Source organism: Mugil cephalus, chromosome 17, assembly GCF_022458985.1.
Source record: "Mugil cephalus isolate CIBA_MC_2020 chromosome 17, CIBA_Mcephalus_1.1, whole genome shotgun sequence".
NCBI lineage: Eukaryota > Metazoa > Chordata > Actinopteri > Mugiliformes > Mugilidae > Mugil > Mugil cephalus.
Genome location: NC_061786.1, coordinates 2,282,322 through 2,301,129, shown reverse-complemented (window position 1 = coordinate 2,301,129; position 18,808 = coordinate 2,282,322). Strand labels below are relative to the sequence as shown.

The following is an 18,808-nucleotide window of genomic DNA, read 5'->3' as shown; positions in this document are numbered from 1 at the left end:
GTAAAGACATACATGCAGATTCATACAAAAAAGCTTTCAAATCTCATAAAAACCTCTCTTTACTTCACTGCTATCTCCATAATGTAAAAAAAAAAACATTTACAACAATTAATGTGTGTAAAACATTGTTTTCCAGCTTCAGGCTCATCAGACTGTGTCCGCTATACGTCAGCAACAGAAGGAGGAAAACAACCACAACTTCCAGCAGCACTCAAAGAGCGAACGGGATGCTACAGCTGAACTACTTCGAATCAAAGATCATCTGATTGACGTAGAAAAGAATGTAAGACAATAATGAGAATCACAGAGTTCATCTCATACTATATTTCTCAGTTTTTTACAACTATTATGTATTTGTATTAACTAGCTAAATGTAGTAGGGACAGTGAATCACCAAGCCATTTTGGCTTCAGCAGTTGGCTGATGGGGGCAAGCTGCACTTTTCTTCTGCTAATATTACAGCATTCGTCAGGGATTTCATCTGAGGACTAAATAGGCTCCTAGACTAAATAGGGAACCTGACAGAGTCAGTGTAATGTGGCCTTGTGATTGGCTCAATAGTGATAGGAGTGGGTCCTACTCTGTACAGGAGGCTTAGATTGGCAGGTCTCAGCTAGTGTGGCGCTTTGTGTCAAACAGTACATTGTTGAGACGGCTCCTGTATCACAGAGTGAGTGAAGTGCTGACTAAAAGATCACATCTTTTGCCTCCATTTTTCCCTTTCCCTTTCATTCACGTTAATGTGTATTTAAAGAAATTTAATTTGTGCGAGAAATTAAAAAAAAAAAAATTAAAATTGTTTTAGTGACCCCCCTGTAGTACCTCCACGGACCTCCTAATGGTCGCAGACCCCCTGTTAAAGACCTATGACCTAGAAGTTAACTTTCTACCAGAGAGGGTCTGCAGAGCAAATGCAACAGATTTACTCGTTTTGTATTTTTCCCTCAGCTTTAATTGCAAGTTAACATACTTTTGGCCAGACACACAAATACATACAGTGAGAATATCAAGGTATTTTTCAGTGTATTTGATCTATTTTTGGTGCCATTTTCCAGAATTCCTCCCTGCAGACGGAGAGCAGTCTCTTGAAGGAGCAACTAAAACAGCTGGAGAACCAGAACACCTCTCTCAACAACCAGATGGTGACGCTACAACGACACACCAGCACCCTGCAAGAACAGAATTCAGCCTTACACACACAGACGGCAAAACTACAGGTACTGTATAGTCATTGATCCAGACAAACTTGCTTAAAACCTTATGTAAAGCTGGGCTAGTCAGACAGATGACAGTTTATACAGTATATCATTACAGTATTTAGGGTTGATGGTGTTTTAATAATGAGTTCTAACAGATCCCACTGTGTCTTAGGTGGAAAACTCCACACTCTCTTCCCAGAGTGCATCTCTGATGGCCCAAAATGCAGTGCTGCAGGGCCAAGTCACAGCTCTGGAGACCGAGGTAGAGTCGTGGCAGCGGCAGCGTGAGGAGGCATGGCGGGGCAGGGAAAATGTGCTCAGCGATCATGAACGCCTATTGAGCGTTCATGAGAGGCAAGCACATGAGTATGAGCAGCTGATCAGTCAGCATGCTGCACTGAAAGGCAAGCAGAGGGCGCTAGAGAATGAACACAGGACGCTGCACAGCAAGTAAGTGAATAGCATACACTGTTATGTGTCATAATAGAAGGTCTTTGATAATCATTTACATAGCCCTCAAACAGAATACTGTGAGATAAACACATGACCAGAACTATATCAGTTCAGAAATTATAGGGAAAGATGAACTCAGTAAGGTCTTTTATTCTGAAGTTTATTTATACCCTGTGTATAAAATTACATTCGTGCTGAGTCAGATGCCAAAAGAGACACATGGAGTCACATGAAATGAAAACATGCAGTTATGAAGTCAAGTTTTTGTTGTTGATCATTGACAGCTTGTACACACACTGCTTTTTACATAGCACTGTCACAGTGCTATAGGTCAATGACAAGGACACACTAAGGTTTTTAGTTTGATGATTTGCAGACTCCGTCTAAGTCAAGAAGCAAACAGCAACCAAATGTTACTTGTGTGTTGTTACATCATTTTTGGACATTAAGCTGATCTTCTTATTCCAGGGAAGATAATGCTTAAGCATCTCTTCTCACTTTTTGCTGCACATTTGTTCACGGGGAAATGCAAACACTAGAATTCATGCTGACAAATGATTATGTGAGTGTAAGCAAGCATGACCATTACAGATGCTATCAAGCAGAAATAACTGGCCGGCTCTGTTTGTCTGTCTCTCTACAGGTATTGTGTGTTGCTGCAGCAGAAGGAGAAATGGGATGAGCAGGAGGGGCGTGGTCAGAAAGAAAAGGAAGAGCTAAACCTAGAGGTCCAGAAGAATCGGCTACTACAGCAAGAGAATCTACAGCTAAAAGCAGAACTGGACAGGTACTGTTTGTTTATCCACAATCACTGTGTCACATGGTGTTGAACAATTAGCTGTGAAAACAAGTGGTTTGAACAGTTAGGTTCAGCTACAGTGTAGCTGTGATGTGGTTACAGTCAGAAGAACAGCACAGTTATCTTCTGAAAAAGTGGTCCATTTTTCTTACTTCTTCATTTACTCATTCAGACTGACAGAGTGTCAAGGACAACAAATGGGACAAAATGAGGGGCTCCAGCAGCGTATAATTGACATCAAAAGTTCTTTGAGCACTGCCCAGCAGGAAGTGACCCGATGGACGGCACAGTACGATTCACTAATGGAGAAACACCAGAGCCTGGATCTTAGCATGACCAAGCTAGATAACCACTGTGAGGTAAACAGGCTTTTTTCTATTAACCAAAGGGTAGCACATTAAAATGAACAGGTTTCTCTTTGGAGAACAAGGCTGGAACTGTCTCTTTGTTACTTATTTATTACTATGTCTCTGTGTGTGTGCTTAGCTGTTGAGTCGACTGAAAGGTAACCTGGAAGAGGAGAACCACCATCTCCTGAGTCAGATCAACCTGCTGAGTCAGCAGAACCACTCTCTGCTAGAGAGGAGCATGGAAAGCAAAGAGCTGTATCACCAGGAACAGAAGCTATACATGTAAGTGACACCAGCAGCACACAATACACATTGCAACACGCCTGTACTTATACATTGATCATCAATGTAAAATATAGCAATATAGACAGACCCGACTGCTAACATGTGATTACATGTGCTGTGAGAAACAGGAAAAACATATATATATATATATATATACATACATGTAGAGAGAGACAGAGATTGCTGATCCAAAGGTGGTTTGGAAAGATGGAACAATAGTGTAAACTTGAATAATGTTCTTTTTTTCTTTGTTTCTTTCTGTCACTCTCTAATTAGCGATAAGCTGAATGCTCTTCGTCGCCAAAAAGAGAAACTGGAGGAAAAGATCATGGACCAGTACAAGTTCTATGACCCCACACCTAAAAAGTAATACTTGAATTGTTACCTTTTTTCTAGGATTTGTTTTTGAAAATAATAAAGTCTAATGTGCTTCAGGGTATTGCAGCCCTTTAGACGAGAGACAGCTCTGCTGTGTCAGCTGAACAGAAAACATGAAGCAAAAAACATCTTATTAATATCTGCGTCTTCCAGCTGTCAAACCTACAACAAAGAAACCAGTATATGCAAGACGTGGTGCATCTGTTGTTTCAAAAGCTGAATTAAAGCTGATATGTATAAATACATTTGTCAAGTGGGAGGGGTTTGGGGGAGGTGTAGACCCAAATGCAGGACAAGGGAGATGAGGCCGGGGTTCCAAAAAAGGTCTTTATTTAACAAGACAAAAGGCGCTGCGGAAGGCAGGTTAATCCAAAATACCAAAAAAAAAAAAAAAAGCAAAAGAATCATGAGGGGTAATCACAGGGTAATCATGGGCCCTCTGTGTGGTATTTAGGTGCAGGGTGGGAGGAGACGCGAATTGGGTCTGAAGTTAATTTAGATGAAACGTTTCAAATTCAGCTTGTCTTATCACTCATTCTAATCTGTGTCTAAAAAGAATCTTGGCAGACATTATTTTGAGATTATTAATGCTACACTAAAATACTATTATGTGTTATCCACCACTGATTTATACTGAATGAAAGGGTTTTCCATCAGTTTATTAAATCTTAAGCCATCTGAAAGCTGCAGACTATGTTTATAAATCTTCAGCCTCTGATTTAGGAGGTGCCAGAACACAGTACCATCATACGTCACTGTCGTCTTTGTTTGCCTGCGGATATAAACCACATGTAAATGACACCACGCTGCGAATAAATAATCGTACACAGAGAAAATTAGTCCTGGGTGCTAAAACTGAGCCCGTGGTTATACATCACTGTAACAGCTGACCAGACCTTTGATGATGGCTGATTTGCTTATTTATTTAATACCACATCTTCAGGGATTCCTTATCAGCCAGGCTTTCTGCATGTGGGACAGACGCAGTCTAACAGGACTGGTGCATTCAGACACAATATAACTGTTTTGGTTGTGTAACTTGCTTTTCTTTACTTCTTGATAACCCACAACGAAGCTTTTCTCAACTTTTCTGCTTACCGTATTACCAACATTGATATTGGATATGTGATACAACAAGTTAACATCTTGTTTTATGTTGTCAGGAGGAGTCAGTGGGCAGGAGCCAAGGCTTTAGCTAAACTAATTAAACCCAGAAAAGAGAGCAGCAGGGAGAGAGGGAGCGACCAAGACAAGGAAGTGAGCAAAGAGAGGGAGCGAGTGAAGAGTGCTCCAGACATCCCCCTACCTGCGACACCCTCTCTCCTCCCCCCGGAGACCCCGCCCCCTGTTCCCCGACATACTGGAAGCGACTTGCATGATGGCAGCCATACACACAGTAACCATAACAACCACACCACCAGCCCCAGCCTGGGACCCCAGAGTCCAGCACTGACACCCATCAGCCGAGGTAAACACACCATACACACACAATGTCCTTTTTTAATTACCTTGAAAGCAATGTCAGTGTTTCTCTTTTCATGGGATATCATGGAATGCCTTGATAAATTAAGTGAACACTAAATGTTTACAGTATACATGGATTACATTTTTATTACTCCTTTGGATCCAAAAATCACAAAAATATTAAATCAGGTTTGGGTGAGGTGCACCCTTTGTGATTGTCCTATAGAGGGCGCTGTTGACTATAACTGACTAGATCTTTGTTTTAACTAGACACTCCTACTACAATACAAAGTCTAATGTGTAATTAATGTTAATCTGGTTTAAAATTAACAACTGTATATGTATTTAAATGTTTTTTTTCTATTTCAGAGTTGGGTATTTATACCTTTTTTAAGTTAAAATTCCTGTACAATAATATTTGGATAGAATATATATAGATATATTATTATGTCATTATTATGTGATGACCAAAAATGACATTATACTAATTGTGCAAAAGAACGGCAAAATCAAGCTTGTGTTCTTTGGCTTGCCATGATTTTTGGGACATGTCACATATTTAGTCTGGGGCAATCGTTCACTGAGAACAGCAATGGAACAGAATGCTGGCAAGCTTTTAAAATAACCCTGTGCAATTTGTGATGACAGGAAATTCTCCCAGATTGTTGTTCTTGCTTTGCAGTGTCAGATGTTTCAGATATTTTAGTGTCAACAACTGATCAGCATACTGAAAATCTGAGGATACCGTATAATATTAGCTTTACATGAACCAATACTCCAAAATCCTTGTTTTGTGCTGGTTATAGCTTGTGAAGAATTGTTTGCCAGTGTAGTCAGACGTCTTCCCTTTCCCCGTCTCTTCAACACATTCATTGCGTCCATTAAGGTGAAGCCCTATTCCTTTTTTCTCTCTGTCTCGGCTACCCTTGTGGTTCCCAAACTGTGGCTTTATTTTTTGCTCAGTGTATAGTTAAGTTTAAAGTCTCATTCTGAAAAGGGGAAACCTGTCTTGCAATCAGAAGGAATTGCTGCAGCTTCCTGTTTGTCATTCAGGTAAAATGCATGCAAAACTGGCTCTGGAATAATTCTAATCCCACATGTGACATAGATTTATGAGTAGATGATGTTTATATTAAAAGGCACATATAAGAAGCTTGAGGACCACTATTCAGTGTTTCTACTTACCTGTCATTCTGTTATGCATGATCCTTACTAATTTTATCTTTGATGGCTGTGGGTTTTCTGTACTATTCTTAAACACAATTGTCTTAATGAGGCTGAGCTCAATTCACTCTTAGTTAATAAGTTATATTGGAACTTCCTTGTGGAAGTTGCACTCACCTATTTTAAGAGATATAAAAATAAATCTTTCAATATTTCTCTACTGTATAATTATATATGTCTTGTTTGACTGCAGGAATGACTATTTCGTTATTGTCTGTAATTCCCTGTTCGCTGAACTTTCTAAACTTTGTTTAAGTCTCATTTCCCATGTCAGCCCCAGTTGATTTGGTGACTATGAAACTGCAGGTCACAGCATTGTGGGAACAGCAAGTCAAACCACTGTAGTTTTAATAAAGAAATAAAGAAACCAACAATTATCCTTTTTTTAATCATTCTGTGAAAACCTTGATCTGTTCTTGTGCTACACATGGCATCAATCAGCCAAGAACAGAGCACAGTGAAATGAGTATTTGTTTTTTTACCTCTCTGAGAAGTCAGAGGTTTGCTGTCTCTCAACCAAAGTTCCTTGTTATCTTTGTCTTGTTTTGTAGATGCCTTTTTTTATGAACCACAGCAAAATAAAAGTCAAATAAAAGTTAAATGCTTAATACAGCAGTTTTCTAGGAATGTCAACAAGAATATACTATATATGAAAATCTTTCATATTACTTCTTTAAACTCAGGGTGAGTTGAGGTCAGCTCTGATTCTAATGCTTGATTTTTACAGTGATATTCTGTTTCCTTGTTTTAGTCTAATTGATTCTCTTGCATGTTATCTATTGTTTCACATTCTGGTAATCACATAATTAATACTTTCTTAACCAAGTTTCTTTTAATTTACTCACTGCCATGGTTTCATTTTCTTTACATCTCTTCATCTCTCCCTTCTATCTCTTTCCATTTCTTCCCCCCAGCCCTTCCTGCTCCGAAACGCTTCAAATTTCTCCGCAGTAAAAGTCAGGAGAAGCTCCTCTTCTCCTCCTCTTCCTCCTCCTCGTCCTCCTCCTCCTCAACCTCTCCCACCTCCCGTCCCTCCCTCTCTCTCACCAGACGACTGCGATTTTGGTCTTCTGCTGACATCACAGCCGACGTCATCTCTAGCCAGCCTATCTCAGCCAGTGGAGTTTTCTAATATACCCACCATCATCATCATCATCATCATCATTTGTAACCATAAACTTCATCATCATCACTGACAACCCCGTCAACACTCATCACTGTGACTTACAATATTTCACATCAGTAGTGCACACATATCAATCATGGATGTTCTTCACAAACACTAATACAGTCAGTCATTGCACACTCTTCAGTCCAGACGAGCACATTAAACACGAACAGGTGCATGTTGCTGACCAGTGTTACTAGTAAGTGGTGTGTGTAGACATGGTTTATGTATGTGTGTATGAGAGTTTGTGTTCAGGCTTCTGTTTCCAAGCACGCCAGGCTTGCGTACATTTCTGCACGTTGTTGACAAATAGTTTGTATTTGATTCTTATCGGTAAAAAAAAAAAAGCAGCTGACTGTCCTGTCTCATTGTTTTTATTCCGACAAGTGCTTGTTTGTGAGAAGTGATGGCTGCATTAAGATCTCATTTGCTCTTGGTTCTGAGATGTTTGTTACGTTCAGATAGATCTGTTTGCTTCACAAAGCTTTGCTGCTGTGTTTCTCTGTCCTCACTCAGCAACAGTAACCACGCTCCTCGTCACCCACCACCTATCTCTGTCTCAGTCTCGTCTGTCTGTTCTGCTGCAATTATACTTGGTGTTTTGATGGTTAATGTAAGCAAGCGTTGCTGAATTTAGTGCTATTATTAGGCTGTGTTTTAACTTCGCACAGAAAAAAACCTTTCAACATTTTTCACTCAAAAGTAAAACACAAAGTAAATACACACTATATTATCAGGAAATATGCTGCCTGCTTGTGGTATAGTTGTTCATTGTCTTATATTTTGACGTTCTCAAAAAATAGTTTCTGGTATTTTTTGTGTGTTTCAAAACAAAAGTCACGGTCCCTATGGACATTGAACCTGCTGTAAGTTGTGTACTTAACCCCATTCTCCCCAATGACCTAGAAAAGGTCCCTCTTAAAGTGGTTTAGGTCTGCAGTCCTCATTTTTTCTAAACAGACACTACATCTCAAGTAAAACTAAACTTAAGGTTTAAACAAAGAAGTGATTATCTTTTTTTTTTAACTTCCTCTCTTTGTCTTACTCTCCTTCCACCACAGCGCTGCAAGGAAACACTGGACAGGGAAATACAAAGAGTAAATTTCACTTGGTAGTTTTGGAAGATATCTACTTAATTTATTTAACTCAGGTGTATGAAGGCTCATATTTGTCTAGTGTTTGTTGTCATTCACTCTCTCTTGAGATATGTTAAATTTAATCTATTCAAGACCAGGATGTAGAGTAGGACAACAACTACAGTGACTTAAAATAGACTGACTCTTTTCATGGAGTTGCGCAGTTGATATATCCTTAAAAGTGACTGACTGACAACTCAGTAAATTTAATGAGACATCTGAAAGGTTCCCAGTTTGGACTAAAATAATTCTAAGATAAACATGTGAGTCTTTTAAAGAGAGCACTATATAAGGAAAGAATGAAAAACAATTGCCGTGCAGTATTTTTGTAATGATTTGAGATTGGATTAGAGATTTGGTGTTTGAACTCCAGTTTACAGAGCCCCAACATATGAAACTGAATTGTGTAGTTGTTATTTTCACATTTTGACAAAGAAAAAGATGTACAGTGATTCAGAATTGGCTGCAGATTTTTCGTTTTTCATTTGAATTGGTTTGTGATGGTGTGATATGTGGCAGAACAGTGCATCAACAAACTTACATCCTAATTGGATGAATCCATGTTCAAAGTGATGCTTAGTGAGAAATGTGAAGAAGCTGCATCCTCTAGAGATATCAGTGAGCTCATTCCATGATATTGATAAGAGCATAAAATAGTTGGATGGATGATGGTTATACAGTTATGTGCATAAACAGTAGCGCATAGCTTCCGCCGTACCTGAACCAACGAGCAGATTCTTAATGTTTTGCTTTGCTTTCTTGCTGCATTGTTGACTAATCCCACATCACACTCACACCCTGTCCTAGTGTTTTTGATCCTGCACTCTGCAACACATCCCGTCTTTGTATTCCTCTGTGGTTACAGAGTACTTCCTCATGACGTTGTGATTGGTCCACAGGGTTGACTGACAGAGGCCGGGGCGTGTATTGTAGCAGCACTCCAGGAGGCAGCAATGAAAGTGTCAATGGAGAAGATGCACATGGACAAGGTGATTGATAAACTCATGATTGATGGTATTGTTAATGGCAGGAAATGTCACTATGTCTGGGCATTTGAAAGAGTTAGTTAAACGTGAGAGATGATGACACTTTCAGAGAATATAACTGAATGAAACTAAGCATTATTATTGTGTAACGCCACCTGGAGTGGATGGACCAGCAACTGGAAACCATCACAGTTCATATAATGGTTTTCTTCACTTGTTGCAAAATAAAACTAAGATTTTTTTTTTTCTTTTCAAATTATGCTTCAAATTTCAGACATTTGTATAATACAGTTCATCACAACTGACACTGACTTACAGATTAGAAAAGGTGTGACATGGTCTGCGTTTTTTTGTATATTTTTCAATAAAATGTTCTTTATTTAATCCCAGGTCAGATTCTTAAGACCCATCTAAGCTCCACTCCAAGTCATCAGTCACCCTCGTTGGCCCTAAGTAACAACAACAATTCCAGACTGGGACAAGGTCCAAGTCGCAGGCCCAGAGGTAGGTTAGATGATTTCTAAGAGCTTAATTAGAAATCAGCAAAGGTGTGAACGTTTTTATGACTGATTGAAACATTTCAGGATCGTTATATGATGAAGATTCTCGCCACAACACCTCTGACTCCATGTTTGGTCTCCATGGGAACACGGGAGGTCGCCCAGGGTCGGCAGACTACAGCCACAATACTTCCAGCTCCAACTCACCTGTCAGCTGCAGAGGTACAGAGATATTATGTTACCAGTCGTCTCTGTTTACTTAAATATTTCATCCTAAATTCATTGGTTGAATATATAAGTAGATATCTGTAACTAATAGAACTTATGCTGAAGCTTTTTAATATTGTATTCTGTCCTGGTAAAACCAGGTGGTAAACAGTTTCAGTCAGTAATAAAACCAATTTATTTTTCTGTCTTAGACACATCAGATCGACAAATGCGTTCCGCCAGCCTCTCTAGTGATGATGTCATGGGTCTAACCCAATCACAGCCAACTCTGTCACGTAGTTCCACCCTTCCATATGACCATCTACCCCAGAGGGCTCAACCACAGCGTGGAGGAGGAATAAGGAGTAAAACCCGCCCATCTTCTCCTGGAAGTGAAATGGTAACGCTGGAAGAGTTTCTACATGAGAGCAACATAAAATCACCTCCTGTGGTAAGGAATCCATGTAATAAGTAAAACCAATTATATTAAATACACATGTGTACATACACAGCAGTTGTCAAGTAACCACATGGCAAACTGTACAGAAATAGTACATAAATAGTAAACCGTAATAAACTGTATCAGTTAATATGGCTTTCATTTGACTTTGAGCAATACCTTCCTTCATGCCTAAAGATATTCAGATTTGTAAATCTGTCTGCTGGGAAGACTTGCAGACAATGTTCCCTTAATAAATCACAGTCCAGCTGAAATTTGTGCATATCCCACCCTCTACACACACACACAGTCAATGATCAATGTTAAACACCTCATGACTATTGATGCTCAGCAACCCATCTCAACAAAAGAGAGGAAGGAAGAAAAGAATTCTTCTTACTCTGGACATAAGGTGCTTGTGTGTGAAGAGGAGGTTAGCACATGCTATTTTCCAAACTATTGATGCTCTTTTCTGCACTTCTTCAATGCTATTTGATGCACTAAAATTTCTACAGCCAATGCTGATATTTTCACCACAGCCGCTACACATGGCTAAGGGCAGTTCATTCAGTAGAATTATGATTAATATCAGGGAAATGCAGGCCAGACTTTCCTGTTACATCCTTTCATCATCCTGCAATTCCATGGCTGTGGTGCACTGCATTATTGACCAGAAGTGTCAGTAATATATATATGGTCTGTGGTCATGGACAATCTTCCATCAGGCTTATTTTTATAGATCCCAATATTTGCATGTGAAGTGGTATAGATCTCGCTCAGTCAGCACCTAAACGGTCTTGTGCTACACGATTCTGGAAAAAATGTGAGTCGCGATTGTTTTGCTTAGAATTGAGATCATGATTCTTTGGCACCACTTTTTTTTTTTTTTTTTTTTTTTACAAAATCTTTATTGCACTGATGAATTTTATCAAAACAAAACAAAAAACATTCAAATGGTCATTCAAGTAGAGTATCAAACATTGAGATTTCCTTAGAATATGAAGCACGAGTTGGGTTCGGGTCTGTGGGTGACTCTCGCCACTACCACCTGGGGTTTCTTTGCCATCCATATATATATCTCTTTACCACATACATGCTTCTCTCCCGTTTCCACACACTCTGTAGACACTGTAGGCGGGCTTCCTCCACTGACGGAATCACATGTTGTAAAGTCGCTTGGGTCAAGGGAGGAGTCAGTGGCAGTGCTGCCTTTAGGGGCGCTTGAACAAATCCGGGAAGAAATGGGAGCATTTGTTTGTGATGCCGCTCGTAAAAATAAAATGCTTAAGAATCGTTGTGTTTTTAAATGAGATCACGTGTATTTGTGAATCGAGATTGCGTTTTTTTTAACAACTTATCGTGCAGCCCTATAATGTGCACATAAAGATGTCATGAAAGTTCCCTTTATTCTGTCAGACAGTAATGATCAAACTCTGCTCTTCTCTTCTCTGCCTTCACCCAGCTGGCATTTGGCAACTAGGTCTCTCCATATGAGCTTTGTTCTGCTCAAGATTTCTTCCTGTTAAAAGGGAGTTTTTCTTGCCACCGTGACCTTCAGTCTTGCTCTGGAGGTTGCTGGACGTTTTTTTAAAGCGACTTGAGACAATTTGTATTGTTATTGACACCATGTAAATAAAATTGAATTGAACTGAAGATAATGGCATCGCTGTCTAGAGGTGATGCCATTATCATTTGTCTTAGCACTTTGAAACTCTAGAACAGTTAGACTAAATGTGATTTAGTAAAAAGCTGCAAGTGTAAAGAACACGTGATGCATTGATGAATATTTATCATTAGAGCTCCACTGCGGATGTTTACATTTGCACAGTAGCAGAGCATTTATCTAAGATAAAACCATGAGAATAGAACTGCTGTTTTTTTTAATATCACTATGTATGACAGGTTCATACAGATAGAAGCAATGGACATAATAAAGATGACAAACTATAGCAATCTAAATATTCAAATGCATTATGATAAAAGAAAGTGGCAGTGTGCTCCTTTTCCATTATTTGTGCTTAACATTATCGTCATGTTATGAGAGTAAAAACAGCAAACAGACAGCATTGTCTTTTTACTGATGTTCCTTTCTTTTAGTCTTGAAAAAAGGCAGACCATCAGTTTATTTCCACAGAGACCTGTCAACGACTGATTATTTGACTGATTTCAGTATTTATAGAGGACAAAATGGAAATGTCATGTACATCTGTAGGTGAAAACTGCACGGGGGAAAAAAATAACTAGATGTAATTTGGCTCTACGCTATTAACACCAGAAACAACCTTGAATTATTAGTGCACATCACAAATGATTCAAAATATTTCAGCTCTCAGTTGTTTTGAGACCTGTCACAGCTCATGGCCACATCACCACGATGAACTGTCAAAGTAGTGCAAATAATAATTTTTGTGTCATTAAAAAGAGCTTTACACTCAGATATAATATGTTGTTTTGTTGTTTCATTATACTGTCCATCCTCTGAATACTACTACTTGAATGAACTTCGCGGGTGGATACATGATGTAGATGCATTTTTGAATTCATATGCCCTAAAATGGAAGTGTTCTGTTAGCCTGAAGGTTGACCTTGTTTGCTGCATATGTACCAGAAAAAGTGTTGTAACTGTTGTTTCCGAAAGACACTTCCGACACGTCATCGTTCAGTTATCTGATAGCACTTGTTATCGTGGCTGATCTTACTTTACTAAGACCAATCGATAAATCACGTATTTCATTCCAGCCTTTCATCGACAAATGTCGTCAATGAGCCAGATGTCATATCAATGTGAGAGCAATAATATTTTTCAGCCTGTAAGCTCTTTCATGTACACAGTAATTGTTATAGATGATCCTGCAGAGTGTGACACACCTCAAAGATAACACACATTCCTGAGATATAATCAAATATTTAATATAAAATGACAGAGACAAGGAAGTTTAAATTGTTATGTGAAGGTGATTAACCCTGATTCCCGCCCATACTTCAAAGGTTTTTGTTCATCAGCCTGAGTCAGATATCCGGCTGTAGACTGTACATCATTTCTAACTTACTCAGAAATGATCATTTTTAGTCATAGTTGCTCAGACTGTGCACAACAGCAACCCAAAATCAAGTTGGCAAGTTTCAAAAAAAACCTTGAAATCAGTAGTGCGTGTTGTTGCTGAGACACCCAAAGTACCGCCAGACAAAAACATGTGGAATGGCCGAGGCAAGTGAAACAAAATGACTGACAACCTAAACCCAGTCGCAGTGCATTTGGAACAAGAGACAGAGCAGCAGCATGAATAGTTCACAGTAAAATGCTATTAAGAAGCAGCACATACTCCTAAAACCATGGCCATTAGTCTTTTAACATACTCACTCATCAAATGTGTTTTAGTTCAAATTTATTATTCACATTTACATCGTTAGTAACTTTTAACTATCTCTGCCCAGGTGTCAACAGGAAGCAGGGAGGACTTGATGACTGACTACTTCACCAGAAGCCCTGCTCCCCCAACTCCTGCTGGCAGAGACCAGGTGACACCCACCAGCTATGTCACACCCACTGTGCAGTCATCCAGCCAAAGGCCAGGCCAGAGCGTGAAGCCTTCACCCCGCCAGCCTGTTGGCCAGTCGCCGGCCTCGAGCCAGCCGGTCACCCAGAGAACCAAACAGTCACTGAGCAGGGCCTTCAGCTTGGCCTCGGCTGATCTGCTGCGCTCTAACGGACCAGACAGTTTCCGTGGAAGTGACGGATCCCCTGGCCAAGCGGATGCAGTGGTCCGTCGTCAAGGGGGAGGGACTAATGGGAGAGAGCGACCACTGTCTGCTCGTTTCGCTGGTCCGTGTAATGATCATGCAGACGGCAGCTTCCTAAACCCAACCATTCACCACTCGTCCTCTCTCAGCCTGCAGACAGAGAGGTGCGCTGAGAGAGAACGAGACAGAGGGAGGACGGCCATCTCTCGAAATGGCCCTCCTTCGTCCTCCTCCCACCATCGTGGAGAGGTCGCCATGGTAACCCCTGTCAGGGCTGTGCCTGCCACACGGCCAGATGAAGCCTCTGATCATGTGGAGGCCCTCAGGGACGGGCGGTCAGGAGACTCTTCCCAAACGAAGAAAGAAAGTGAGAGAGCGAGGTGTGGTTCTGTTGAACGCCCTAAAAGCACGCCAGCCTCTCCTGACCCCAACAACGACCCCCAGACTGTGTGGTATGAGTATGGCTGTGTCTAAACAGTGCAGCTAACCGATGTCTATGATTGTGGCGGGGTCTAAAGACAAGAACCAGATACTCTGCTGGGTCAGACTTTTAGTGCTTTGTGTCCTCAGACACAAGTAATCAGCTTTTGGTCTAAGCTCATTGTATTGTGGATAAACTTTTGGAAGTGTTTGGTTACGCTTTGTTTCAGTACAGCATTGGCCACTGGAAGTCTGTGGCTTAGCTTTGTCTAAATCTTGGAAAGCAATACCACTTTTAAAAACATCTCTGGAGTAAAGGCCTCGGTTAAGTTTTGTACATGAACAACCAAGCAAGGATTTCATAACACCATCTGCCAAGATAGACTGATTGACTTAGTCTATCAGGAAGCTTCGTAAGCTAAGAAGCTGCTGAGATTTCAGCTGCACGTAGTCAATCACATTTCACCTCATCTGCTGGATCTGTGGAGTCAATAACCTCTCATCATTGAGCTTCACAAGCTGAATCTCTGAGGTGGATGCACTATAGATTTGACTTCAGTCAACTGATGGTCTTTTACTGGCTTAAACCTGAACACCACAACACTATAGATGGCCTCTGAGGATGCTGGGATTTGGTCTCTGTTTTGTTACTGGGAATCAGCAATTCCTCTTGGTCAAATTAGCCACCAAAAGATCCTTTTTAAACTGTGCACGTGATTGTAATGTGTTGTTTTTACCAGAAGATGATCCAGATTTATAAAAAAATAAATAAATAAATAAGAGTGCACCTTGTGCAAAGATGAAGGTGGAAGCTGCAATATCTGAGATCTGAGAATCCATAACACTTAAAGCCTGAAGGGACAGGCAGCGAGGAGAAGTGCGTAGTCGTGGACCTGAACACTAAGAGCAGGAGGGTCTATGAGCTGGAATTCTTTCACTGCTTACATACTGATCTTGCAAATGTTTACCTGGATTCTACCAAGCCTGCAGCACTGTACACCAGCAACTGAACAATTTATTTGAATGAAAGGGAGAAAGCGACTGAATGTATCAGATTCTCTACCTTTTATTCCTGCGCTTCTCTGATACCTTGAACAAACACTGGAAATGAAGAAATGGAGGGATACCAGGAAAGAGGTAGACGGACTCGAGAGAATGGCGGACAGAGAAAGCGACAGATATAGAGACAGATGGAGTGACCCGAGGATGGATAGATAAACAGGACAGAGATGGAGGGGCTCCTCCCAGTTAAATTACAGTCTTTTTCCCTCCATCTTTAGATTCTGTCCCAGCATGCAACACTCTGACACTTTACTGGAAATGTTGCTCGACCCAAGCCAACACTAGTCCCACAAACACACACACATACTTATACAAAGACACACACACACACACATGCATTGTCCTTGAGGGGGTTGGTTGTGGCTTCGCTAACCAGTGAGCTGGACGTAATTCACACACACATGCACACACTCACCACTGGGAAACCGCTGTGTTTTGGTAGGGCATACTTCTGCACGCTAAGTCAGCCAGACAGTTGTACAACAGGGAGAGAGAGGGAGAGTCCTGCTCAGATTTGCATATAAGCAGCAAATGTTGAGAGCTTAATGGTAAATAAAAGCACCACTTGGTAAACATACCCATTAAGTAAGAACAACTAAAATCCTCCAAGTGTCTCCGGTGACTCTCTTGACAGTGGTGCACGTTAAACAGCAGGGATAGGTGAAAATCTTTCAGTTTGCAGGAAAATATAAACTTTTCAAGCAAAAAAAAAAAAAAATAATAATAATAATTAATTGTGACCATTTGCTACTTTTCTTTTTGGTTCTAGCTATGAACCATGTTTCTTTGGGTTTAAGACTGGAGGAAAGGAATTAAGAGTGGTCCTTTTTATCATTGATAATTCAATCATTTGACAGCTGATATTGGAGCTCTAACGTTAAGCTATGCAAAGGAACATAGCATTCACCCAAGTAGACACAGACACAGGAAGTCAACATGTTGAATGAATCTGACGGAATTTCGCCAATTTTACTGAAATGTCAACCACAGGAAAGATAAGCAACATTAACGTCATTGTGTGGTTTATTTTCGTCAAGACACTATGTGATAAGCAGACGAACAATCCATGTCACATAACCAGATATCTATCTGATCAAATCATATTGTAAACATTACCTGGTGATGGTTACTATGCACATTTAACCAGGGTCATTTTGTTGATGAACAGTACTAGTCAAATGTTTGGACACCTCAATTCTTTCAAGGGTTTATTACAGTGATGAAGAAAACTGACGACATCCTTTAATTTGATCGCAGCGTTTGAGCTGCCAGGAGTTCCTGCACGTTCTTTTAACATTGTGTGAGTTGGTTAATGTCCATTTCTTTGACTGGTGTTGTTTAATATAATACATCTCACCTACACAGACCAGATGGAAATGTCTGTTTTTGACTACTGACCTCCAGTCTCTACCCTGGATTTACACCATTGCCCTCAATAGTCTAAATATAACCATGAGCTTTTAACAGATGGAGTCAAGGGTCTATTGGACACACATGAATGATTTTGGTATGTTGCTCTCATCACAGGCGAATGACTACACTTACAAACGCTTTGTGCATTCTTTGTAGCACATTTAAATAGAGAGAGAAGAATGAAAATGTCTTTTGAAGACAGCCAATGATAAACAATAAGATTCTCGTGATATAACGAGGACCTACTGATGGTCTGTCTGTACTGCTGTTTGCAAAGTCAAACCTGTCCCATCTACGTTAAAAATGACTGACAGCCAACATTCCAATAGCACTAATATGATGATGATGATGATGATGATGATGATGATGATGATGATGATGATGATGATGATGATGATGATGATGATGATGATAAGAAGGAAGGAAGATGGAACACTGGGGTTGTGAAAAAGAAGACCTGGCTGCGTTGTCAGCCTCTCGGTGCACATTCCCATCAAACATCACATGTCAGTATGCAACAAGCTAAATTATTTCTACTGTAACATATGTACATGATGTTTCTTTTTTTAACTGGTCAAATATAAGAAAACTTGGGAAACCTGTTGTAAAAACTTCATGAACTTTAGCACGGAAATGCACGTCGAAACCAAAAAATCACAAATCCAGATGAACTGTAAACTGCTAGAATGCTTTTAATGCTTGTGTATTTCCTGAAATGGGTTTCTCAGAGAAGTGAGGTCACATTGGCAGATGATGGGACATGTAGGTTAATGCTGTCAGCTGACCTGTGGTTGGGTTTACGTGTACATTCAAAGCATCTCACAGTGATCACTTCACAGAGCCCTTCAGGTGTGTGTGTGTGTGTGTGTGTGTGAGAGCCACTTGAAGCTTTGTGATATCAAATGTTGTTGAAATGTAATGTTTGCATTCTCTCTGTCCTTTCTCTACTTGTGTCTTTGCTCTGTTTCGTTGAATCCCGATGTGTTGATCTGTACGATTGCCTCACTGTCTCTTAAATGTGATGTCCTCCCTCAACCAAATCTCTGTGATCTCTGCCTGGGAGTGACTCTGGCTCAGCACGTTTGTGCAATGAGTGAAAAAAATAAAAATAAAAAGGACACCAAATATCTGCAGTGACATAAAGGTGACGTGGAGTTGACATCACTGACACTTCCTGCTTTAACTGGAATTACTGCTACTGTAGTTCACTTTATGACTACTCTTGACTGACTGCTATCCTGTGATTACTACTGTTAAAGGCTACTAGTTTGATTGAGGAGGCTGATGTTATTGCAAAAGCTTTTTGGTAATAAAGATTTATAAACCCAAACTGATGGTTGTTCATTGTGTCTGCTGCTATAACAGAGCAGCAAAGATTCCTTTTCCATAGTGGGTGAAGCACAGGTGTGAAAGACCTGTGGCTTTTGGTGGAATATTCCACCAGAGGAGAGGAGGTTGTGGTGTGGCATTAAATGCATGAGTGCTCACAACACAGAGAGCTGGGCATCTGTGTGTGGTTGAGACAAGATCATATCTGACAAGAGGGGGAAGCCCTGTGTCTTAGATAAGAGCAATAGGAAACCA

General features: G+C 40.3%; 1 protein-coding gene across 3 annotated transcripts in view; it reads left to right on the top strand.

The window, feature by feature from the left end:
- The window catches only part of ccdc88c (coiled-coil domain containing 88C), a 45,969-nt gene extending 27,415 nt beyond the window's left edge, over window positions 1-18,554 (top strand). Inside the window, exons 20-32 of one of the 3 annotated variants that reach the window (XM_047610146.1) lie at window positions 137-283; window positions 1,056-1,217; window positions 1,372-1,649; window positions 2,296-2,439; window positions 2,624-2,810; window positions 2,938-3,083; window positions 3,363-3,452; window positions 4,628-4,932; window positions 9,356-9,445; window positions 9,833-9,946; window positions 10,027-10,164; window positions 10,362-10,600; window positions 14,024-18,554. In XM_047610146.1, coding sequence (XP_047466102.1) covers window positions 137-283; window positions 1,056-1,217; window positions 1,372-1,649; window positions 2,296-2,439; window positions 2,624-2,810; window positions 2,938-3,083; window positions 3,363-3,452; window positions 4,628-4,932; window positions 9,356-9,445; window positions 9,833-9,946; window positions 10,027-10,164; window positions 10,362-10,600; window positions 14,024-14,803 — 2,820 coding nt within the window. In that variant the 3' untranslated portion in view covers window positions 14,804-18,554. Of the gene's footprint in view, window positions 1-136; window positions 284-1,055; window positions 1,218-1,371; window positions 1,650-2,295; window positions 2,440-2,623; window positions 2,811-2,937; window positions 3,084-3,362; window positions 3,453-4,627; window positions 4,933-7,066; window positions 7,491-9,355; window positions 9,446-9,832; window positions 9,947-10,026; window positions 10,165-10,361; window positions 10,601-14,023 lie in introns of those variants that run through there. The other 2 variants (XM_047610148.1, XM_047610147.1) reach the window with 2 other exon arrangements.
- Window positions 18,555-18,808: the final 254 nt, after the last annotated feature.